At 41.2% G+C, this 26,747-nt stretch overlaps 1 protein-coding gene across 1 annotated transcript in view; it reads left to right on the top strand.

Annotated features, from left to right (window-relative positions):
• The window catches only part of LOC129815392 (seizure protein 6 homolog), a gene marked incomplete in the record, with an annotated part of 245,557 nt that extends 219,689 nt beyond the window's left edge, over nucleotides 1-25,868 (top strand). The window contains 8 exon segments of the mRNA XM_055869177.1: nucleotides 6,681-6,877; nucleotides 7,837-8,031; nucleotides 14,353-14,544; nucleotides 16,936-17,130; nucleotides 17,235-17,273; nucleotides 18,245-18,353; nucleotides 18,478-18,577; nucleotides 23,634-25,868. Coding sequence (XP_055725152.1) covers nucleotides 6,681-6,877; nucleotides 7,837-8,031; nucleotides 14,353-14,544; nucleotides 16,936-17,130; nucleotides 17,235-17,273; nucleotides 18,245-18,353; nucleotides 18,478-18,577; nucleotides 23,634-23,663 — 1,057 coding nt within the window.
• Between the last annotated feature and the right edge of the window lie 879 nt (nucleotides 25,869-26,747).

The following is a 26,747-nucleotide window of genomic DNA, read 5'->3' as shown; positions in this document are numbered from 1 at the left end:
GGAAGGGACCTTGGCCTCCTCCTCTCATGGTCAGTCTTAGAGTGAAGCTCACACAGTGGTGCACCGCAGAGCCCCCCCCCCCCCCCCCCCCCCCCCCCAACCCGAAACTTCCTACAATTCTACACATGGGGCAAAGAGAAAAAATTGCAGTTTTATAGCTAATCTCATGCTATTCTACACATTTTTCCATGAGACTTAGAAAACAGTTTTCTGTTTTAAAGCAATTTTCTTGTGTTTCTACACATATTGCCATGGGGCAGAGAGAAAAATGTGCAAAGATCCTATTAAATTACTAGAGGGGAGATGCCATAAACCCTCCAAGTTCCAGAATGGGGTAAAAATGGCAGCCATATTGGTCAGGGAGAAATGCAAACCATCTAATTGGAATAAATGGCAGTAGAGGCATAATCCTGATTTTACTTACACAGGAGAATAAAACAAAGGCATGTGATATATCAGAAATGGTGTAATAAAATGATTGTCAACCTAAAATATTGTCATATAATCATGAATACAGTTTATATGGGTTTTATACACATTTTCTGTATAAATAGCATATAAAATATATGTAAAGAGATTGTAAATGTAAAAAAAAAAGCTGAGAGTGCTGTTATATGATACAATATCAGTAATTGTTGCATTTACAACTTGTCTAAGTCCTATCATCTACTGATTTCAGCCAGTGTATGGCTGTGGATTGACTGCATCGTTTGAATGGAAATGTTGGAATATTGGCAGTTAATTTGAAAAATGTATGGAACCATTCCTTTAAAACTGTCTAGCTAGCTACCTAACAAACATACACTGCAGATACATTCATTAAATTAATTATTTTAGACATTATCTTATCACAGCACTGGCAAACCATGGTTGACCAACTCCTTGACCAACATGGCTGACCTTTATCTCAACATAAGAAGGTTCATGTCCATTCTAGTATTCTAATTCCTAATTCTATGGGGGCGACCCCCACCCCCCATACAGCCCCTCACAGCCCCTCACAGGACCCAAACTCTCTGATTTGTCCACTGGCATATGGATTATTATAAGTGAGGCACATCAAATGAGAGCCACAGATGGAAGGGAATGATAGTGTGCCAGTGACACACACATCCCTAATCATACACATGTTACATTTTAGTCATTTAGCAGGAGCTCTTATCCAGAGCCACTTACAGTTAATGCATTCATCTTAAGATAAGTGGGACAACCACATATCACAGCCATAGTCAGTACATTGTTCCTCAATAAAGTAGATATCAGCTAAGTCAGAGCTAGTAAGAGGAGAAATAAAGCCAAGTGGGGTTTATTTGATGGGCTTGGGGTTTAAATAACATTTCAGACACTTTGGTTAGGGGTCATGTTGCTCGAGAGCATCTCAATCAGTATAATAGCAACTGCTGCATCTGAAAACATTAGTCTAGCTAAGATACTGTTTATGGATGACCCTGTAAAAACAACCCTTTTCACTGCACCTATATGGTATATGTGACAATACAATATCTTATTTTTTATTTTATTTTAGCTTAAAGAAAATTCACTAATTTGTTTGTATAAGGCTGTGAAAATCTTTAGAGAGTTCACTGACTGACTAAGTTCCCTGGTCCTTGAATTTTGGTATCATTCTTAGCCATATAAGCTTCCATTAAATTGATCCTGCTCTACCCAACTCCAGCTAAGCTCCAACCTGGTCAGGCATGCATACATGGCAGAAACACACTTCTTCCTTGACCCTGCAATACCCCACCGTCACACTGTTGGCCATTTATCTGAAATGAGTCCACTGGTCTTGTCTCGGGTGGGGAGTCCCCAGTGTGCTCACTGTCCCAGAGCGAGAAAGAGCGAGAGAGAGAGAGAGAGAGGTGTAAGTGAGTGCAGCTACCTGTGTATGTGTGAGTAGCAGGAAGGGAAAGACTTCTGATGGGTGGGACCGGGTTCATTATAAGGGTGGGCACACACTTTTCCCTGTTAATGAGAATCCTTTCTCTCCTCTATTATCATTCATCACTGTGTCTGTGCTTGCAATTACTGAGGAACAGTGTGCATAATGAGGACTGATTAATTAATTTAGGCCAAACTAGGAGGGCTGGCTCACTGCTCATTAAAACAGCACACTTGGGGCATGGACAGGCGGGCAGCAGCACAGGTGGCAGTCATGCACACATGCCTGTGACTCACACCGCCGGGTACAGGATGGCTTGTCTACGGTAGAGGCCAGGTGAAGATGTAAGTGTCGTTTCACCAATAACAACCTCCATACATACTGCAGCTAGCTACCAGGGTCAATTCGGGATTTCAGAATTTAATTAAATTCAACCATGAATTGAAAGCAGAATTTGAATTGGATACACACCACGGAAAGCAGAATTTGAATTGGATTTGAATTAAAGGAAAGAAAAAATTAAAGCATTTGCCACGTATTACTGCAAAGAATACCAATACGATTCCACATATCCAGATTAAAACTCAAACATGTCACACAGTATTTTGTATTTATTTTTTGTCAGGAGACTAGATTGATCCCTTCCATTCTATAGTGTTTGATGCATTCTGGAGAAGGTATTTTATTGAATATTTAATAACATATAAGTCATTTTAAACCTACAAAGGGATCTTAGAATATTTCCATACTACTATAATTATTTACAATTATTTTGAGGAGAAAGAGTCATTAAAAATGTAAAATGTCATCCAAATATTTTACACTGTATTGGTCACTATGTCTAAATAAACCCTCTAGTGGAGGCTCCGGGAATTGCATGTGAATTACTGACTATGATAACTAGCTCATGCATCTGTTTTGCAACTGTCAGTGCTATAGGTTATAGTCATCATAAAGAGATGGATCTAGACTGATGGTGGTCCTCTGTACTTTGGAATGTCTCCTCCCCTCCCCTCTTCCCTCTCCTCTTCCTCTCCAGCTGGCAGGGTGCCTGTACGCAGGGCAGCATGGTGTGAGTGATGCCCCCGGGGGCACAGGGATTTGGCAGGATTGTCATTAATAAGTCATTTTTCATACGCTCCCTGGCCCATGCACCAAAGCCCTGGCCTTTAAAAAACAATATTTAACTTTCTAATTAAAAACAGAAAGCTAAACGAACGGGAAAACCTCATTCCATTTAATTGTTTAAAAATAACTAAAGTCCAGATAAAGCCGGGGTTGAGAGGGAAGAGCTGTGTTTACTTACCATCTCAGAGGTGTTCACTGTGTCTGGAACAGCCAGGGAGGCTCTGTCAGCTATGACTGTTTTTACATTAAATCTAGGAGAGGAATTCAAACAATGGAACGGGTGTTTGGTGGTTTTCTGCTTAGAAAGTGTCCCACCCTCTCAGCCCAGCCCACCAGAGCCAGCATGCCACTGGACCAGGGCAGCACACAGCCTTCCACAGTCTCTCATGACTGGACACATCCACCGAGAGAGCTGCTCCATGGGTCCACAGATACACTTCTAGAGAATGCCTACATTCACTGGATGTTTCATGGCAGCATGCTAGTATTCCAATCCAAGTTAAATTTGAGCTGTCCAACACCTCTGAGATTGAGGTGTTAGTAATGACTTTCTGCTCAGCTTCTGCCTGCCTCAAGCTTTTTTCCTCTCATGGAGACAGGGAAATGAAGATACTACACAATGCTCTTCATTCTGACCAGCTGTTTTGCATGCTTCTATTTCTGCAGAGGAAAACTGCTTTTACAGCAGCTGGATCCCTGAGAGCAATCTCAATCTCGGCAACAGAGCTTCCCACAGGCTTACTCCACATTTGCCCAAGGCTCATTTGTTGTTTTTGACATAGCATCGCATCCCATCACTCTGTCGGTGTCCATCCTCAAGAATCTACCTTTGCTTGTGTATCTGACAGGGCAGTAAAGGGTCTGTCAGCTTCTGGTCCAATGCCTTTTACATACATAGGCAAATAACACCATAAAGTACTATTTCAAGGTGCATGTGTAACGTTATTGGTCTTCATGCTGGTGCATGGTGTTGTTTGCCCATGATCATTTGGACCAGTGGACTTAAACACTGGCTTAATAAGGCAGCCGATCCATGTCAAACCTGTCAATTCCATAACCTCTCATTCCCCTCCATCCTACAGGCGTTTGCTGTTGCAGTGCCTCGACCCAGGGTTTAAGTGGTAAAATGGAGATCTAATTTGATTTTGTGCCTGTCCTGCAGACTAGAGGGAGTACTTTGTCAGGCTTCACCTTGTTTGGATCTCCGTCTTTGCCATCCCTGATTTGTATTCTGGAGTTGAAGGCGAGTTAGTTAAGCCCAAATCTGTCCGCAGGCAGACTGGGTAGGCACACGGTGGCCTACCTTCTTGCTAAGATGCCCTGTGGGCATCGCCCCGTTTAATAAGAGCTTAAGGAATGTATTGAAATGGTCTGCCACAATCCATCAACACAGAGACACTCACAGACAGACGTACATGTGCATACACACATTGATTCTGCATCCAGGTATTGTAGTGGATGCAGGAGACAGGTGATTGAAAGGTACAAGAAGATTGCTCTTACCCATGGCTGTCTGGAGAACGGAGCCACCCTCCTTTATCGCTCTTAAAGGAAAGATTCCCCCATTTTGTATGTTATATTGTTTTTTGTGCATCTCTGAGCGATGTTCTATCGATTCCCGGGTTCATTTCATGTTCACATGTGTATCTGAGCTATTGTCGTTCAAGCAGGCAGAACTTTGGCCGGTATGACATAGCATTGTCATAAAGCCACTCTCACTACACTGGAAGTGAATAGGAAAACAGCTTTAGATCGCGAAGCTGGCCGACGTCGTAACGTGGGAGGTTGTCTTCTCACGAATGAGCCATTGATGATATTTTTTTTCTCCATATTCCTAGCTCAAGAAATGTGTCATTTAACACATAAGAGACTAAGCACATGTATTTAACCTCTTATTTTTGGTACGAAACAATCTAAGCCCTATCTAACCCGGGGGGAGCAACAGACAGTCCCCCCAAAAAATTTAAAGGGAAGTTTGTTCCGAAGTGTCTGTCCTATACCTGAGAGATATAAGAATAATCAGGAAACATTTATTATTATTATTATTATTATCTTTTGTTTTTGTTTTTTTGACATGAATTTAACCCCTTATTTTTTGCACTGAACTGTCTCCATATACTGTACACTTCCATTCATTTTTTAAACTGGTACCTGGGGACCTTCAGATGAGTATTGTGATGCCTGTTGGCATCCTAGAGCAAAACAAAAAAAAATTACAGGGGTAGATACATTTTTTGTTAGGGCAAGTCTGAAAATGTAAAGTCGAAATTACGAACTTTAAAAGCCTTTTTAAATCTTGAATACTATACAAGTTTGCATTACTTTCAGGGCAGGAAAATTCCGCCAACAAGATGATCAAATTACAGCTATGGCATCTGTACAGAGAGATTGCATTGTGGGTTTTGTAGTCGACATGAACTGCAACAGATTTCCATAATGATATTCAAATTTTGCAACCAACCTTATAATGACAAAATGAAACATAATGTTCTCACATATTAGTGTTATTTAAATTATAGGAATGAGTGGTTTTGGGTGGATTTGTCCTTTAAGTGATCTCCTACTCATAGGCTGTGAATATTACCATGGCTCCTCCGTGGGCCGCACAGACATCTGCAAAGCTATTCTGACACCTGCTCCAAGGTGCACACTGAACACTGGAGCTTTCTCTGCTGAAATCATCTATGGGGGACTAGAGTTTTTCACTGCTTATTTTTCCATTCTTTCTCCTCTTTCTTCTTTGAATAAAGGTCAAGCTTTGCTCTTGCTCCAGAAAGAGAGAGGGCAATGAGTCTAAGTCCTCTGGAAAGGTTAATGAATTCAGAAGTTAGGCCGAGGCAGCTGAGCCCCCAAGTCAAGCTGTGACAGGTTTTATGTGTGTGTCATCATGGAGATACGTTGTAGCAATGATGATGGAAAACAGGGCCTATTCCTGACATTGATATAATGACAGTATTTATCTATACAATGACCTGCTCAGATGGAGTCCATCCTCCTTCAGCATTTGGTCTTCTTCCATTGTTTACTTTATTTTCTTCTTATGATGCAGTTTTATTTTTCTTAGTATGATTAATAGGTTACTCATGTATCTTATTCTCTCAACCATGTGACCCTTTCTAGGACCTCTCCAGTTTGAGGCTATTTCCCTCTACCTACCATCTATCAATACCACTCAACAGTTAACCAGTATAGGCATTATTCAGCAATCTCATTTGTCCATGGGGGTAAACTATGCAGTTCCCCCTGAGTGAATGGCAATGAGGAATTGTGAGTTCTCATTATACTTTCACTTCAGCAAATACATCTTCCAGTACATATTCATGGAAGAGAGAGAGCTATGTGGAGAGGAGTCAAACAGAGGCAAATTATTGCTGAATTATTTAGTGTTTATTTCACATCAGATCCATCTAATGTAAACAGAATTTAGATTTCCCACAAAGCTTTGACATTTCCCTGCAAGACGCCTCTCACCCTCCCTGACAGTTCTCTGCAGTCGTATTTTGATAGAAACATGAAAAATGAATTGCTATAATTTTTCAGGAGTCACTTTTTGGAGAAAATGAAGCATTCCTCTGCTCTGTCACTCTTTTTTCTTATATATGCAGATGTAAATTAGACCCTCAGTTTTTCTGATGTGTTGACTGACTGCTGCTTCTCCCTTTCCTTGCAGGCTCAATGTGGGTAAGAATGACCTGTTGACCTTTTACGACGGTGATGACCTAACAGCTAACATCTTGGGTCAGTACAGTGGCACCAGGTCTCGCTTCAAGCTCTACACCTCCATGGCTGATGTCACCATGCAGTTCCAGTCGGACCCTGCTACCAACATCTACGGCTACGGCAACGGCTTTGTGGTCCACTTCTTTGGTGAGACATTACTCAGATACTGTTTAGTTGTACCTGCACACGGTTTTCTGAGAAATACATTAATGGAAGAATTATTGGAAGATAAAAAATAAAACCTCTATTCTCCTATGGCAAAATTGTCCATACAGTACACAGAATACAGTGTTGTAGTTATTTTTCTTTTACTATTACAGGCAACAAAATGATAATAAAGTTTCCTTGGCTGAAAAGAGAGACTCCAAAAAGAGGCTGCTGTTAGCAACCAGTTAGAGAGGTAGATTATTACTAAATAGAAAGTAATACCGCGAAGAGAGAACGGCAGGATACAAGATGAAAAGCAGGGCTTTATCTGCTGTCTTCTCCCTCTGAACGGCCACCGGTGCATAGGATTATGGGACATCAAACACAAAAACACAATTATGTGACGTGCTTTGTCTACATCAGCTGTATTTGCTGCGTGTTGCACCCCCAGCCTTGTGTGCCTCAGTGAAAGAAGAGAAGGGCAGAATGGGTAGTGCCAAACCACCCACTGCCCTACCTCTGGCTGGCACACAGTGCAGTGTGCAATCACTGCAGATTGATGGCATGCTCTTCACACGCCAGAACCGAATTCACATGCAGGACGCACCACCGGAGTCCCTGTGCCTGTCACTGCTCTGCTGCTGGACTCAATTCTCATTTATCTGTTTTATCAACCACACACATCAGTACAGTCATAGCATTTGGGCTTTACTTGCTGTGTATAAATCAACCTATTTGTAGATTTGATTAGTCTATATCATTAGAGCAATCAATTTCAATTTAAAGTTAATTTCTTTTTCAGATTAATGGATAACCCATGTGCAGATGAGGGACATTTTTGACAAAGATAACATCTCAACATCCCCTGCTCATTCTATCTCTGTTTCTCTTAATATCTCTCCTTCCCCCTCTACCTCCAACTCCCTCCATCCCGCCCCCGCCTGGCTCGCTACCCACAGAGGTCCCCAGGAACGACACATGCTCTGAGCTGCCAGAGATCACCAATGGCTGGAAGAGCACCTCCCACCCAGACTTGATCCACGGGACAGTGGTCACCTACCAGTGTTACCCAGGTTACGAGGTGCAGGGCTCTGAGATCCTCATGTGCCAGTGGGACCTGACGTGGAGCGGAGACGTGCCTAGCTGTGAGAAAGGTAAGCTAGGAAATAACAACCCACTGGGCCCACCATTTCATTTCAACATGGACATTTTAGTAATATTTGGTAGACGTTGATCAATGAAATGTCAACATTTATTCACCCATCCCAATGTGTTATCACTATGCTGTCAACCATTTAAAAGCAGAACAGAGTTCAAATGGAAATAGAATGTCAGATATTTTATATTTATACAACAACTTTATGTGTTATCACTGTGCTTTATCTATAGCACAACCAAATGACCTGCATTGCAGTTGAAGTTACATTTAAAAGTACATACAGTTGAAGTCGGAAGTTTACATACAACTTATCCAAATACATTTAAACTCAGTTTTTCACAATTCCTGAAATGTAATCCTACAATCAGCTCAGCAATCAGCTCCTTTGACGTTGAGTAGAGGTTATTTTCCTGGCCCCTCACTCCCAGGGCCCTCACCTCCTCAATGTAGGCTGTCTCTGGTAATCAGGATTATTACCGTTGTGTCGTCTGCAAACTTGATGATTGAGTTGTAGGCATGGGTGAACAGGGAGTACAGGAGGAGGCTGAGCACGCACCCTTGTGGGGACCCTGTGTTGAAGGGTGTTGTTTCCTACCTTCACCACCTGGGGGCAGCCCGTCAGGAACTTCAGCACCCAGTTGCACAGGGCGGTGTTCAGACCCAGGGCCCAGAGCTTAATGATGAGCTTGAAGGGTAATATGGTGTTGAATGCTGAGCTATAGTCAACGAACAGCATTCTTAGATAGGTATTCCTCTTGTCCAGATGGGAAAGGGCAGTGTGCAGTACGATGTGGATCTTTTGGGGTGGTAAGCAAATTGAAGTGGGTCTAGGGTGTCAGGTAAAGTAGAGGTGATATGATTCTTGACTAGTCTCTCAGAGCACTTCATGATGACAGAAGTGAGTGCTACTCAGTCATTTAGTTCAGTTTAGTTCAGCTTGTCTGAACATGCTCTGAGGATGCGGCTAGGGATTCCATCTGGGCAGGCAGCCTTGCGAGGGTTAACATACTTAAATGTCTTACTCACGTAGCCCATGGAGAAGGAGAGCCAACAGTCCTTGGTAGCTGGCCGCGTCGGTGGTTGAGAGAATTCCAAGAGTGTGCAAAGCTGTCATCAAGGGTGGCTACTTTGAAGAATCTCAAATAGAAAATATATTTTGAACACTTTTAGGTTTCTACATGATTCCATATGTGTTATTTAATAGTGTTAATGTCTTCAGCATTATTCTACAATGAAGAAAATAGTAAAAATAAAGAAAAACCCTTGAATGAGTAGGTGTGTCCAAACTTTTGACTGGTACTGTATGTACAGTAGGAACAAAATTTATTTATTTCAACAAGGCACATCTGTACGTAAAAAATATACTTTTAACATTTGAAAATAACTTTAACATTCAAAGCAATTAAATTGTAGTGATAAATTTAAAAAACAACACAATTAAAAACCATAAAGTTGCCAGACTTCAATATACTTCAGACTCCAGAAATTAATGTGTATAATTATTTCACCCATTCAATCCCTCATTCACCCCTCTGTTACTTGTTACTTGTCCATGGACCAGCTGACATGTCATTGTCATGTTGTATCAGTTTGCTGTGTTAAAGAAGCCTACCTGCGGTCATTGTATAGAAACGCAGTAATACATGTAAGCCCATATTTGCATAAAATAGCTCCCTCATTGCCTGGATAATCTCAAGGTTAGATATCAACACTTCCTACAGATGATAACCTGTGTTATCAAATCCAGAGGAAAATGCAATGTCAGGATACTCATTTTTAGTACCACTTGGTTTTACAGCCACTGCTACACCAAAGCAATAGTCATGCCAAATTTAACCAGACGTTTTAAGTGACAACATTATTTAATTAATGGCATTCATAAACCACTAGTGTGAACGTAATTGCTGTCTGAAATCTGTTGCTTCAGGGGTCTACTGAGAAACATACAACTCAAACTGTTTTAACTGCCACCTACAGGTGAGAGAACATGTTGCATACACCTCAACAAGCCTAATGGTAGGGCACTGTGTTTTTTTGTTTGATCATGTCACTTGACCTGGATTTAAACCTTTATTTAAAGCCTTTTCCAGAAATGAGAATTATACCAAAAATGAAAGCGATTGTCTGAGGATGGTGCTGGACCATCTGAGATAAAAAGAAAAGAGGAAAGTTTGATGAATAAGCTGTAGCCCTTTACACTCGTAACTGTATACGGGTTGAAAATGGCAGATTTCAGCACTAATAAATTGGAACACAGTAACTGCTATACATGACATAACTGCTCTCTGGCTCTGCACTTCACAGCGCTGTATGGATTTTGACTGACAGACATTCTGAATTTGAGCACCTCGAGCAACAAGAAGTTGCCTCATCCCTCCTGCTAATTGGGCAACTTTTGCAAATGTTTTGTTGTCTGAGTGGGGGAAATGCTGTAAATTAAGAGGATTATATGTATTTTGAAAGATGAGACATTGAGGATTATAATAAATACCATCTTGACATAGCCGCGGGAAGTAGGGGTGCTGAGGCTGCTGCTGCACCCCCTTATAAATCACCATTTAAAAAAAGTATTAATATAAAAAATACAGTTACAAGATGACAAATGGTGTATGCTTGGCTGTTCTAAACAGAATTAGCCTATGTTTGTCTATTGTGAAGACAATTAGCTGTTGCACATGTAACGGATGTGAAATGGCTAGCTAGTTAGCGGGTACGTGCTAGTAGCGTTTCAATCAGTTACGTCACTTGCTCTGAAACCTAGATGTAGTGTTGCCCCTTGCTCTGCAAGGGCCGCGGCTTTTGTGGAGCGATGGGTAACGACGCTTCGTGGGTGACTGTTGTTGATGTGTGCAGAGGGTCCCTGGTTCGAGCCTGTGTCGGGGCGAGGGGACGGTTTAAAGTTATACTGTTACACACACACACCTGAAGGCACTCATGATTCCTTTCTACGCGCATCAAAATTATGATCTGTTTCACTCAATTGCATTGTTAAGGCCTAACACTGGAATATCATATTTAATAACTTAGCTAGTCATGTTGGCATTAGAACAGGCTTTCAAATGATGCCCACCTGACCTGGACAGCCATTTATACTGGGATGTTTTTGAATTGCGTCGACAACAACAACTGTAATTGTGTGAGGGCGGGGATGCAGGGTTGGGTTCCAAACAAACAACCATAAGTGTGCTTGCTCTAGTTCCTCATTGGCACAGCTAGGAGAGCACAAAAAAACAACTTTTACACTGAACAAAAATATGACGCAATTTCAAAGATTTTACTTAGTTCATACCAGGAAATAAGTCAATTGAAATAAATGCATTAGGCCCTAATCTATGGGTTTTACATGACTGGGAATACAGATACATATGCATCTGTTGGTCACAGATAACTTTTAAAAAAGGTAGGGGCGTGGCTCAGAAAACCAGTCAGTATCTGGTGTGACCACTATTTGCCTCAGGCAGGCGACACATATGTAGCATTGTGTTGCGTGACAAAACTGCACATTTTAGTGGCCTTTTATTTTCCCCAACACACCTGTGTAATGGTCATGCTATTTAATCAGCTTATTGATATGCCACACCTGTCGTCAGGTGGATTGATTATCTTGGGAAAGGAGAAATGCTCACTAACAGGGATGTCAACAAATTTGTGCCCAAAAATGTAGAGAAATAAGCTTTTTGTGCATATGGAAAATGTCTGGGACCTTTTATTTCAGCTCATGAAACATGGGACCAACACTTTATATGTCGCTATTGAATGTATCCAGAGTGAATATTGTAGTATTTTTAAGTAGTATTTACAGTTTACTATGGTATAAATACTGTAGCAAGAAAAAGAGTAGGACACTTTATACAAAAGTATGTGGACACCCCTTCAAATGAGTGGATTCGGCTATTTCAACCACACGCGTTGCAGACAGGTGTGTAAAATCAAGTACACAGCCATGCAATCTCCATAGACAAACATTTGCGGTAGAATGGCCAAACTGAAGAGCTTAATGATTTTCAACATGACACCGTCATTGGATGCCACCTTTACAACAAGTCAGTTTGTCTAATTTCTGCCCTAATAGAGCTGCCTCGGTCAACTGTAAGTGCTGTTATTGTGAAGTGTAAACATCTTACAGCAACAACAGCTCAGCCGTGAAGTGATAGGCCACACAAGCTCACAGAATGAGACCGCAGAGTGCTGAAGCGGGTAGTGCGTAAAAATTGTCCTCAGTTGCAACACTCACTTCCAAACTGCCTCTAGAAGCAACATCAGCACAAGAACTGTTCGTTGGGAGCTTCATGAAATGGGTTTCCATGGCTGAGCAGCCGCACACAAGCATCAGATCACCTTGCGCATTGCCAAGAGTCGGCTGGAGTGGTGTAAAGATCACCGCCATTGGACTCTGGAGCAGTGGAAACACATTCTCCGGAGTGATGAATCACACTTAACCATCTGGCAGTCCGATGTACAAATCTGGGTTTAGCGGATGCCAGGAGAACGCTACCTTCCCCAATGCATAGTGCCAACTGTAAAGTTTGGTGAAGGAGGAATAATGCTCTGGTTCGGGGCTAAGCCCCTTAGTTCCAGTGAAGGGAAAACTTAACGCTACAGCATACACAATGACATTCTAGACAATTCTGTGTTTACAACTTTGTGGCAACAGTTTGGGGAAGACCCTTAACTGTTTCGGCATGACAATGGCCCCGTGCACAAAGCGAGGTCCATACAGAAATGTTTTTTCAAGATCGGGAAGGCACAACTCCATGGAGCACCTTTGGGATGAATTGGAACGCCGACTGCAAGCCAGGCCTAATCGCCCGAAACATCAGTGCCCGACCTCACTAATGATCTTGTGGCTGAATGGAAGCAAGTCCACCCAGCAATGTTCCAACATCTAGTGGAAAGCCTTCCCAGAAGAGTGGAGGCTGTTATAGTAGCAAAGGGTGGACCAACTCCATATTTATGCCAATGATTTTGGAATGACATATTTGACAAGCAAATGCACACATACTTTTGTAGTGTATATACCATAGTATTTACTGTAGTGGTTTTGCTGACTGTAGTATACTGTAGTATCTACTGTAGTTTTTGCGAACTGTTGTATACTGTAGTATTTACTGTAGTGTTTTTGGTGACATTACTGTAGTATTTACTAAAGTGTTTTTATTTTATCCTTGACATAGTGTGGGATGTTCTCCTTCAGTGTCACGCCCTGGCCTTAGTATTCTTTGTTTTCTTTATTATTTTAGTTAGGTCAGGGTGTGACATGGGGAATGTTTATGTTTTGTTAGTTTTGGGTGTTTATATGGTAAAGGGGTTATGGGGTGTAGTAGATGGGTTTGTGTTGAGTGTAGATGTCTAGCGTTGTCTATGTATGTTTAGTTGTCTAGGAGAGTCTATGGTTACCTGAATGAGTTCCCAATTAGAGACAGCTGATTTCGGTTGTCTCTGATTGGGAGCCTTATTTAGGGTAGCCATAGGCTCTCATTGGTTGTGAGTAATTGTCTATGTAAGAACGTTAGTAGCCTGTATGTTTGTGCACAACGTTTGTAGCTTCACGGTCGTTTTGTTGTTTTGTTAAAGTGTTTTTGTGTCGTATTCATCTTCGTGTTAAAATAAAAGAAGATGGCATATTTTCCAACTGCTGCATTTTGGTCCGTTAATCCGCCACACGATCGTGACATTCAGGAAACCTACTGTAGAAATAACCTGTAGGCAACACAATATATGGTCTATACTTGGCATATAGCTTTCTCACTCAGGTGGGAAAAAATAGGGATGAGGGGAATGGGCAGGGTATATGGAAATGAAATACTGCAGTATTTACTATATTTAAATAAGTGTAGTGTTTGTGTGGACTGTAGTGATTTTGCAGACATTTCTATAGTATTTACAGTATTTGTTTTTGGGGGGATTTACTATAATATTCTACAGTATACTACAAAATTATTACACATGATCTACAGTGTGAAGTATGGTATTACATAGTATACTACAGTTTACTACAGAATTCTATAGTAAGTACCCTAGTATTCTATAGTAAACTGTAATAATTTTTTTATGTCGGGTTGTCCCTTAGGCTTCAATATCCAGCCATGTTCATTTTTAATGACCAAGAAGATAGATGTCTGATATTTAATTAGAAAGCTCTGTGTCATCTACTGGGTTATTGTATGAGACTGGCGCTTTATTGAGGGAACCACTGTTGATCACCTGTGGTGTAACTGATAATGATGATTGTGAATGTATTGTACTGTAGTGGTTATGTATTGGAGTGATTATCCATTTGCCTGTGTTTTCTGCCTGGTTGTGTCTGTGTAATCAGTGATGACTTGTCCTGACCCGGGGAATGTGGAGCACAGCCGGAGGATGGTGACGGGATCCCGCTTCATGGTGGGATCGACGGTGCAGTATGTGTGCAATAAGGGCTACTCCCTGTCTGGAAGCACACTGCTTACCTGCTACAACAGAGACTCAGCCAACCCCAAGTGGAGCGAGAGGCTGCCCAAGTGTAACCGTAAGTCGGGAAACTATATCTGGTCAAATACACACACATGCACGCACGCACACACAAACACACAGTGTTTTTTATTTTATTCAAGCAGGATAGTCGTCCTCTTCTCTAACATTCAGCACTGTTTTTCTAAAAGTCTGCAGTATTACTTTAGATATCTCAGAGAACTCTGTGCCAGTAAGTGTATCGTTAAATTTGTGCTGTAATTTGTTGAGTCAACTCAACTGACATTACAAAAAATTGATTCCATTGCATGAGCGGCATCAGTTAGCATAATTTGAACTAACATTATGCATTACCATGGTAATCCAGCATCAGTTGATAGAACATTCCACATTACCATGGAAATGATCGCATCACAATACCAGGCAGCCATTGCGAGTCTACCCATGAGTTTACCAGTCAAACTGCCAGGGTTAGAGCTTCCAAGCATGTTCTACTCATTCTATTTCTGTGGTGATAGAGCCTTTTCATAGCTGCATCTATCAGTGTCAAACATCATTACTTTTGCATAGCACAAAACAAAGCGAGGTACAGCTAACTGCCAAAATGAAGGAAACACCAACATAAAGTGTCTTAATAGGGCGTTTAGATTTATTTGATCATTTACAACACAATACAAGCACACGTGGATTATGCATTTAAAATCATTAAGAATTACAAAAAAAGTTAGAAAATGGCCATTGTGGTCCTCTTAAATAAACGTCTCAAAGAATTTACAAGCATAACATAGTAAGCCTAGGCTAGACAGTAGACCTAACCTACTATCACGTTTAATGTAAGACCCAGGTGCAGACTGTGTCAAAGTAGCAATGTTTATTACAACAACAGGGGTAAAGGTACAGGACTGCAGGCAGGCTCAGGGTCAGGTCAGGCAGAGGTCGGTAATCCAGAGTAGTGGGGCAAAGGTACAGGACGGCAGGCAGGCAGGCTCAGGGTCAGGTCAGGCAGAGGTCAGTAATCCAGAGTAGTGGGGCAAAGGTACAGGACGGCAGGCAGGCTCAGGGTCAGGTCAGGCAGTGGTCGGTAATCCAGAGTAGTGGAGTAAAGGTACAGGATGGCAGGCTCAGGGTCAGGGTCAGGTCAGGCAGAGGTCGGTAATCCAGAGTAGTGGGGTAAAGGTACAGGACGGCAGGCAGGCTCAGGGTCAGGACAGGTAGAAGGGTCAAAGCAGGGAAAAACTACAAACAGGAACTTAGACAAGACAGGAGCAAGGGGAAAACCGCTGATAGGTTCTACGAACAAAAACAAATTGCCAACAAACAAACAGAGAACACAGATATAAATACACAGGGGATAATGGGGAAGATGGGCGACACATGGAGGGGGGTGCACAAAGACAGGTGAAACAGATCAGGGCATGACACCTACTAGGCATACTTAGGTTACAGATATAATAATAATGAATAAATGTTTGAACTTGTATAGTGCATTTCAAAAAGCTCAAAGCGCATAAAAAGAAAAACAACAAGCATAACATTTAAATGATGGAGATTGAAAGTCTCTGTTGGCGTTGGGCCACCTCTAGCCTCGAGACCTGCTTCAATGTGCCTTTGGAATAGTTTCTACAAGTGTCTGGAACTCTATTGGAGGGATGTGACACCATTCTTCCGTGGGAAATTCCATGATTTGGTGTTTTTTGTTGACGATGGTGGAAAACACTGTCTCAGGCGCCACTCCAGAATCTCCCATAAGTGTTCATATATATTATATATATATATTATATATATATATATATATAATTTACACATATTTAACCCCTTAAATGAGTTTTCACAAAACTACCTCCACATACATTGATTTGTATGGGTTACCTTCAGACAAGTCCTGTGACACGTGTGGTGGGTCGTAGAGCAAAACGGGGAACATCTTCGTGTTCATGAGAGTCTCATCTTTCCATAGAGTGGTCATATTAGTTAGTAGGCAAAACATATGTTTTTGTGAGAAGACCGATTTTCAGGATGTCTCCTGGTGTGACAAACACCGCTCTAGCTCTGCCACTTTCCACTGCAGATGCGGAAGGGTGGATTGAGACGCAGCCCAGGCAAAAAAACAGATCTCTAGTTTAAAATGACAGATTTCTATGGGTATTTTTGTATTATGTTGATTAGATTGACACATGGGTGTGTCAATATACTCTTAGGGATTAATTAACTCAGAAATCACACCTGTGTGGTAGCACCTGCTTTCAACATACTATATATTTCTCATTTACTGAGGTGTTTCCTTTAATTTGGCAGACCTGTAGCTGCCTTGTGTAAGAAAGTGGTGGCAGTCTTTACTGTACTGATGTTAGAAATTATACATGTAATAAGGGTACTCTGCTGTCTAAGAAATATAGAGACAACCATAGTGACAGCCATGATGTGTGTCTGTCTGTGTGTGTCCTGGCAGCTGAGAAGTACGAGCCCTGCAGGAACCCTGGTGCCCCCTCCACCAGCGTGCAGAGTTTAGAGAAAGCCTTCTACCAGGCAGGGGAGACACTGAGCTTCTCCTGCCGTACCGGCTATGAGCTGCAGGGGGAGCCCACCATCCGCTGTGTCCCTGGACACCCGTCACAGTGGAGCGGCATACCACCCGCCTGTAGAGGTACACTGTCTGCACACATGTATCAACTTCTAATAACTTATGATGCCCAGTTCCATGATGTGTAAAATGATCTGGGTACTCAAATTGCTTTTCTTTTTATCCAGCATCCTCTTTGCAGTATTTGAATGAGCGAAAGTTGGATGGTAAGTACAGTATATCAGCTAGTTGTAAGCACAGTGTGAAGTATTATGATGCCATAGAGGAGATGTGCACTACATTAACAAAAGTATGTGGACACCTGCTCGTCGAACTTTTCATTCCAAATCATTGGCATTCATATGGAGTTTCCCCCCCCCTCCCCCATTGCCGCTATAACAGCCTCCACTCTTCTGGGAAGGCTTTTCACTAGAGGTTGGAACATTACTGCGGGGACTTGCTTCCATTCAGCCACAAGAGCATTAGTGAGGTCGGACACCGATGTTAGGCGATTAGGCCTGGCTCGCAGTCGGCGTTCCAATTCATCCCGAAGGTGATCGATGGGGTTGAGGTCAGGGCTCTGTGTTTCTCATCACTCCAGAGAACACATTTCCACTGCTCCAGAGTCCAATGGTGGCAAGCTTTACACCACTCCAGACGATGCTTGGCATTGCGCATGGTGATCTTAGGCTTGTGTGCGGCTGCTCAGCCATGGAAGCCCATTTTATGAAGCTCCCAATGAACAGTTATTGTGCTGACGTTGCTTCTAGAGGCAGTTTGGAACTCGGTAGTGAGTGTTGCAACCGAGGACATGCGATTTTTATGCGCTACGTACTTCAGCACTCAGCAGTCCCGTTTTGTGAGCTTGTGTGGCCTACCACTTTGCGGCTGAGCCGCTGTTGCTCCTAGACATTTCCACTTCACAAGAACAGCACTTGCAGTTGACCAGGGCATCTCTAGCAGGCCAGATATTTGACAAACTGACTTGTTGGAATGGAGGCATCCTATGACGGTGCCATGTTGAAAGTCGCTGAACTCATCAGTATGGCCATTCTACTGCTGTGCTCGATGTTATATGCCTGTCAGCAATGGGTGTGGCTGAAATAGCCGTATCCACATACTTTTGTATATATAGTATACTTATGCTGTACTTGTTTCAGGTAATTTCTAGTTATGCATGTTTCATGTTTATTTTCAGTTGCTAGTCCTGAGTACGGTATGGAGGGAACCAACATTGCCATCGCCGTTCTGATTCCTGCTGCGGTTGTATTGGTAGTCATCCTGGGGATTTACCTCTACTTTGCAAAGTGAGTATGAGAATGAGAGATTGGGAAGTAACTACATAACACTCATCAATTGCTAATTCAGTTATATGCTTCAGAGCAGTTGAGACTCTGTTCAAGTGTGCTTGTGTGTCTCTGTCCCTCTTAGACTTCAGGGGAAGACCATCAGAATGCCAACATCATCCCTGCCGCCGTATGACAACATGACAGAGGAGTCAGCCTTCAACAACCCAATCTATGATACAGGAGTAAGTACGGATGTCATGCACATGAATCTCCGAGACGTGGACTCCAAGAATACCATTGTCCAGTCCTGATCCATCTCATTGCCATCTGCCTGACTGTCATCTCATATCTTACCAGCAGAGAGCACCATCTCCCACCCCAGCTCCCAGAGCTCTGAGCTGAGCCTCTCAATTTGTGGTCTTGTGATGAATGCAGACAAGGACTATTGCCAACCAATTCTGGCTCGAGAGGTCTATTACTTAGCTTTGAAGTTTGGAAGCTCTACAGTCTACTTAGCTTTAAATTTTTAAAGCACTACAGTCTACTTAGCTTTAAAACTCAATGTGTTTTTGTATGAGTATCACATCTATTTTCAGTAGATAAAAATGACCGCACAAGCACTCCATCAGTGGATAGGGAACATGTAGTGCACAGATGTGTTTACATTTGAAATTTGAGCATGACAACTACGTTCCTGGAGAGATGATGAATGTAGTATTGTATGAAGGAGGTGAAAAATATATTTTTGTAATACTTAATATCAGTGTCAGCTTCAAAGACACTTTAAAGCTCATCCATCATTGTGTCATTATCATGTCATTCACATGTGATTGAGTTGTGCAGTCATTGAGTCTCATCCATTAATTACACTGAACAAAAATATAAACGCAACATGCAACAATTTCAAAGACTTTACTTAGTTACAGTTCATATAAGGAAATCAGTCAATTTAAATAAATTCATTAAGCCCTAAATTATTGGTTTCCCGTGACTGGGAATAGAGATATGCATCTGTTGGTCACAGATACCTTTTAAAAATAAAGTAGACGCGTGGATCAGAAAACCAGTCAGTATCTGCTGTGACCACCATTTGCCTCATGCAGCGCGACACATCTCATTCTCATAGAGCTGACCAGGCTGTTGATTATGGCCGGTGGAATGTTGTCCCACCCCTTTTCAATGGCTGTGCGAAGCTGCTGGATATTGCCGGGAACTGAAACATGCTGTTGTACATGTTGATCCAGAGCATCCCAAACATGCTAAATGGGTGACATGTCTGTTATGCAGGCCATTGAAGAACTGGGAGATTTTCAGCTTCCAGGAATTGTGTACAGATCCTTGCGACATGGGGCCATGCATTTTCATGCTAAAACATGAGGTGATGGCGGTGGATGAATGGCACGACAATGGGCCTCAGGATCTAGTCACGGTATTTCTGTGCATTCAAATTGCCATCAATAAAATGCAATTGTGCTCGTTGTCTGTAGCTTATGCCTGCCCATACCATAACCCCACCGCCCCCATGGGGCAATCTGTTCACAAAGTTGACATCAGAAAACCACTCGCCCACTTAACGCCACCTGTCCGCTACAGTTGAAACCGGGATTCACCCGTTCACATTTTAGAGAAATCTGCTTTTTGTGCACATTTTAGAGAAATCTGCTTTTTGTGCATATGGAACATTTCTGGGATCTTATTTCAGCTCATGAAACATGGGACCAACACTTTACATGTTGCATTTATATTTTTGTTCAGTGTAGTTTGAATTGCTTTTGAAATGTATACACATATGAACCCTTTTATGAATTATGGTTATTAAATCACATGGGCTATAACAAAAAAATCTGTGCAATAGAGAGTATTTATATTTACACTTAGTATTTACATTAGTTTTATTTGCTGCACTTTAGAACATTATCAGAGCACTTAGATTTGACATTGAGTCTCAATTATTGTATTTGGTTTACAGATTCCTTTGTCTGTGAGTCCTTCATATCTGCATAATTTAGTGTACAAATATGTGTTTTATTTAATGTGAGTGTTGGATTTGTTGTGAAATGTCAAAGGCACAATGTACGATAAACATGATTCCACCATGTACAGTACCAGTCAAAAGTTTGGACACACCTACTCATTCAAGGGTTTTTCTTTATTTTTTTACTATTTTCTACATTGTAGAAAAATAGTGAAGACATCAAAACTAGGAAATAACACATATGGAATCATGTAACCAAAAAAAGTGTTAAACAAATCAAGATATGTTTTATTTGAGATTCTTCAAAGTAGCCACCCTTTGCCATGATGAAAGACTTGCACACTTGACATTCTCTCAACCAGCTTCACCTGGAATGCTTTTCCAACAGTCTTGAAAGAGTTCCCACATATGCTGAGCACTTGTTGGGTGCAATTCCTTCACTCTGCAGTCCAACTCATCCCAATTGGGTTGAGGTCAAGTGATTGTGGAGTCCAGGTCATCTGATGCAGCACTCCATCACTCTGCTTCTTGGTCAAATAGCCCTTACACAGCCTGGAGGTGTGTTGGGTCATTGGACTGTGGAAAAACAAATGATAGTCCCACTAAGCGCAAACCAGATGGGATTGTGTATCGCTGCAGAATGCTGTGGTAGCCATGCTGGTTAAGTGCTGAGGATAACACAGTGCCACCGACGTGGCCCGCTACCAAGGACTGTGGGCTCTCCTTCTCTGTGGCCGACGTGAGTAAGACATTTAAGCATATTAATCGTCGCAAAGTTGCCGGCCCAGACCGCATCCCTAGCCGCGTCCTCTGAGCATGTGCAGACCAGCTGGCTGGTGTGTTTACGGACATATTCAATCTCTCCCTATCCCAGTCTACTGTCCCCATATGCTTCAAGATGGCCACCATTGTTCCTGTACAAGAAAACAAAGGTAACTAAACACATTTTTTTTCTTCATGTATTTCACCTTTATTTAACCAGGTAGGCTAGTTGAGAACAAGTTCTCATTTACAACTGCGACCTGGCCAAGATAAAGCAAAGTGACACAAACAGAGTTACACATGGAATAAACAAGCGTACAGTCAATAACACAATAGAAAGAAAAAAAAGAAAGTCTATATACAGTGTGTGCAAATGGCATGAGGAGGTAAGGCAATAAATAGGCCATAGTAGCGAAGTAATTACAATTTAGCAAATTAACACTGGAGTGAGATGTACAGATGATGTGCAAGTAGAAATACTGGTGTGCAAAAGAGCATAAAAGTAAATAAAAACAATATGGGGATGAGGTAGGTAGATTGTATGGGCTATTTACAGATGGGCTATGTACAGCTGCAGCGATTGGTTAGCTGATGTTTAAAGTTAGTGAGGGAAATATAAGTCTCCAACTAAATGACTATCGCTCCGTAGCACTCACTTCTGTCATCATGAAGTGCTTTGAGAGACTATTCAAAGATCATATCACCTCCACCTTACCTGTCACCCTAGACCCACTTCAATTTGCTTACCGCCCCAGTAGACCCACAGACCGATGCAATCGCCATCGCACTGCCCTATCCCATCTGGACAAGAATACCTATGTAAGAATGCTGTTCATTGACTACAGCCTTGCCTTCAACACCATAGTACCCTCCAAGCTCATCATCAAGCTCGGGACCCTGGGTCTGAACCCCGCCCTGTACAACTGGGTCCTGGAGTTCCTGATGGGCCGCCCCCAGGTGGTGAAGGTAGGAAACACCTCCACTTCACTGATCCTCAACACTGGGGCCCCACAGGGTGCGTGCTCAGCCCCCTCCTGTACTCCCGGTTCACCCATGACTGCGTGGCCATGCACACCTCCGACTCAATCATCAAGTGTGCTAATGTCCATTGCCAATGTTCATTGTGTCTAATGTCCATTGCTTGTATTTCTTGGCCCAAGCAAGTCTCTTCTTATTATTGGTGTCCTTTAGTAGTGGTTTCTTTACAGCAATTCAACCATGAAGTCCTGATTCACATAGTGTCTTCTGAAGAGTTTATGTTGAGAAGAGACTGCAGAGGTAACTCTGGGTCTACCTTTCCTGTGGCGGTCCTCAGGAGAACCAGTTTCATCATAGTGCTTGATTGTTTTTGCGACTGCATTTGAAGAAACTTTCAAAGTTCTATTGAATGACCTTTATGTCTTAAAGTAAAGTAATGATGGACTTTTGTTTCTCTTTGCTTATTTGAGCTGTTCTTGCAATAATATGAACTTAGTATTTTACCAAATAGGGCTATCTTCTGTATACCACCCCTACCTTGTCACAACACAACTGACTGGCTCAAACGCATTAATTGACTTTTAACAAGGCACACCTGTTAATTGAAATGCATTCCAGGTGACTACCTCATGAAGCTGGTTAAGAGAATGCCAAGAGTGTGCAAAGCTGTCATTAAGGCAAAGGGTGGCTACTTTGAAGAATCTCAAATATAAAATATATTTTGATTTGTTTCACACTTTTTTGGTTACTATATCATTCCATGTGTTATTTCATAGTTATGATGTCTTCACTATTATTCTATAATGTAGAAAATAGTAAAAATAAAGAAAAACCCTTGAATGAGTAGGTGTGTCCACACTTTTGACTGGTACCGTATGTCAATGTGTTTTGTTAAACTATTCTTCAACTCTGTTACAAATGTAACACTCATGCTCTAAAAAACCATCTCCCTTGATTCAAAATATTGTGTTGCAGGAATGTCCTATTAGTTAAGCAGGTATTCAGACGGCTGTGTGACGTGAGCAGATGCTGTGCTTCTCTCATTCGTTACTTCCATAATCTGGTCTCCGTTTTGACTGGGCCATAATCTCCTCATTCTCCTCGTTTTTCACCTCTTCCTCCCATCAGCCCGACAGGTGTTCTGTGATTATTAATTGTCTGTCTGTCTGTCCCTCCTTGGCTGCCTGCAAAAGAACAATGAGGTGAGGCCTTCTTCTGAGGACGACTGTCCATCTTAAAGAGCACACCTCATATCCACCTCACCCACTGTATCACCTGTCACTGCACCACTGTACCAAACTGGTGTCAACACTTCAGTCAGCACTTTGTGGGGTTAATGGGTTCCTCACACTGAGCTCCCTGACCCTCACTAACTTCATCACTCTCTCTTTTTCTCTTTCTCTCTCAAATAGTTACTATTAACTTCATATTGGGAAAGAAAATACCTTTACATAACATCTCACAGTTGATAATGAAAGTAAAGTATGGGGTGGCAGTGGCTGATGAACTGAAGTATTATGACCCAGAGTAAACCATTTGGCCAGTAAGAACCTTTGATGAGTGTGTTTGTCTGGTCTTTACAGGAAAAAAGAGATTATGAGGTAACCATTTAGAGACCTTACAGCGAGAGGAATTCAACCGTTGCTTTTGGGGACCTCTCAACTTTTCTGCGATGACTTCAGCTCCTATTCCTCACTCTTCTTCCTCTTCATTCCCTCCTTTTTGTGGGCTTTTGTAAATATCCGTCTTTCCAGAGGACTTCTACCAGAGCTGCAAAGGTGGTGGTTCAACATGGTGTTATTTTTGTAGAGCTTCAACACAGATGGCCTTTCTTTAGAGTTTGTACATTGTATATTTCATAAGCCCAGGACTGGTTACATTATGGGGGGATAGGGATACATTAAGTTTAATTGCTTTTTAAGTTTTACATGAGAAATCTGAAGGTTGAATGCACCGATAATGAGTTGGCAAAGATTTTGAAATATACACTATACATGAAAAATACATTATGACCCACAGTTGACTGAACATTGTCCAAATTTCACATTTACCTTAAGTGAATATTTTTATTTCCAATTTTGCTACTATAATTCCACCAACCATGTCTATAGCTATATGTTTTTTTATCACTTTGTAAATAAACTGCCTGTCTAATATGAGGTTTCTGAGACTTGACGAACCAAATTAGTGTTTTGTTCAAGTTTGACTCACAGTTTTGTTGAGAGACATGTCCTGTGCTAAAACAACTATAAAATACATCAGAGAAATGTATAGACCACAGTGTTAAGCTCCCCTTCATGGCCGATATAGAGTAGGTAAATACTACACTATCTCCTTGGTTAAACTAATGTCAAATCCCAACAGCTTTCTCTTGAGAGTATGCATCAATTTAATGAAAAGGAGGCCATCTAAAATCCCATCTTCTACAAAGTGCTGTTCTGTAAAGTACACAAACGTCATGTACATAAGAATGCTCATGGGCCACTGTCTACCACCCCTTGTCTAATGCTCTCATTAGTTTCTGTCTCTCCACACAAGAAATTGACTGCTTAAAGTATTAAACTGCATCCACAACATTTGTTGACGTCAAAGAGCATGTCAGATATTCAAACTATGTGTACTTTTCTTCTCTTTGTAAAATAAACAATCCATCCAGTCCAATCTGAGTTTGCAAGTCACAACAGGTTTTATTTTTACTGTTTATCTTAATTGTTGTCTCTATAAATGTTAAATTGACTCACTTTGGTATCATTATGTGTCTTTCGTCATAAACTTTGAATATATAGTACAAACTGATGATTGCCCAGCAATAGTACATTCAGAGTAAGTTGTAAGGCAGGTGTATATTTTATTACTCAAAATCTGAATAAAAAGAACTGCATTAACTGTGAAAAATTCCCCAGAGAGTTAGACTCTGCGTAAAAAAGGATTGCAAGAAATTGACCACCTTTATCTGACAGAAATGTCATATCCTGCTGAAATATGCATTGATTATCCAAAACAAATGTGAAATGCACCTTAAAATTTGTAAATCATAAAATTTCCACATGAAAAAATATTACAGTTTACTATAGAATACTACATTACTTACTATAGAATTCTGTAGTAAACTGGAGTATACTGAAGAATTCTATACTACACACTGTAGTATCCCTCTAACACGTGTAGTACTTACTATAGAATGTTGTAGTATACTGTAGAATATCGTAAATACTACAGCATTATTCGCAAAAAAAGTACTCTAGGAAATACTACAGTAATGTCCACAAAAACACTGCAGTCTGCAAAATCACCACACTTATTTAAATATAGTAAATACTACAGTATTTAATTTCCATATTACCTGCCCATTCGCCTCCCCCTATCCCAATTTGTGCCACTGATAAGTGAGAAATGTACATAACAAGTATAGACCATATATTGTGTTCCCTACATATTATAGAAAAGAGCAGAGGATCTGAACTATCTGTTAAGACCCCAGTCCTACCTACCTACCTACCTACAGGTTGTGGAAAATTTGCTATTTTAATATGTATCCAGCAGATTCACTCAAGGAGAAAGTTTAAGCTTCTAAATGAAAGATAATGAAACGAATACACAAGAATAAATACTACAGTATACTGAAAATACTACAGTATATTACAGTAAATACTACAGTATTCACTATAGATTTGAGTCCGCAAAAACACTACAGTGAATACTATAGTATTTACACCATAGTATACTATAGCAATTTTTTCATGTGTTTTCTTTGGGGGCGGAAAAGAGAAGATTAAATTAAATGCAACATTAAATAAAGTTTGCAAGATATCTATTTACCTATGTGTTTGCCTTTCATTTCTTGTGAATTAGCTGTGATTGACACCATGAACTGAAATTCTAAATCAATTTCATAACAAAGTTATCCACAGTTTTTCACTCTGACACAGCCATTTCTAAACAGGAATAAATAAAGCAGATTCTTGTGGGTGCCACAAGGCTGGCTTTGAGGGTGTTTCCATTTTAAATGTTATCATAGTTTCCAGTTTTTACAATTATATTTATGCACTCAAACACATTCCATTGTAGACATTACAATGAGCCCATTCTCCTATAGCTCCTCCCACCAGTCCCCACTGATTGATGAATACCAATTGTTTGCAGCCTCAGTGCTCATCCACAGCCTTGGCTATTTGCGTTTCAAAACTCCCGTAATTAACCATATATGGTCAAAATCGTACCTTTAAATCTGCAATATATACCTTTTAGGGTAACCCTACCAAATTATCTTATACATGTGTTATATATCTGTCATTCTCATTGAAAGCAAGTCTAAGAAGCGGTATATCTATTCTATGTGCTATTTCTATGCTTCCCGTTCTTAAGTTTCATTTTTGTGTCTTTTACTTTAGGTTTTGTACACCAGCTTCAAACAGCTGAAAAAAAAATTGTGGGGGGGGGGGGGGGGAGTTATGGAACATATATTTCCCAGCGGTTTACAATGATTCTCTACACCCTCAAACTCAACGCTGGACCCCAAAGCCAGTTCCACCGCATTTTTTCATTGATCGCCTGTAATTAGGGATTTAGACCTGGGACACCAGGTGTGTGCAATTAATTATCAGGAAGGTAGAACAGAAAACCAGCAGGCTCCGGACCTCATAGGGTAAGAGTTGAGTACCCCTGCTCTACACTGTACTTGCTAGTTTTGTCACGTA

Source organism: Salvelinus fontinalis, chromosome 2 (genome assembly GCF_029448725.1).
Source record: "Salvelinus fontinalis isolate EN_2023a chromosome 2, ASM2944872v1, whole genome shotgun sequence".
In the NCBI taxonomy this organism is placed as follows: Eukaryota; Metazoa; Chordata; class Actinopteri; order Salmoniformes; family Salmonidae; genus Salvelinus; species Salvelinus fontinalis.
The sequence above is the reverse complement of the archived record's forward strand: the minus strand, read 5'-3'. Positions and strand labels throughout refer to the sequence as shown.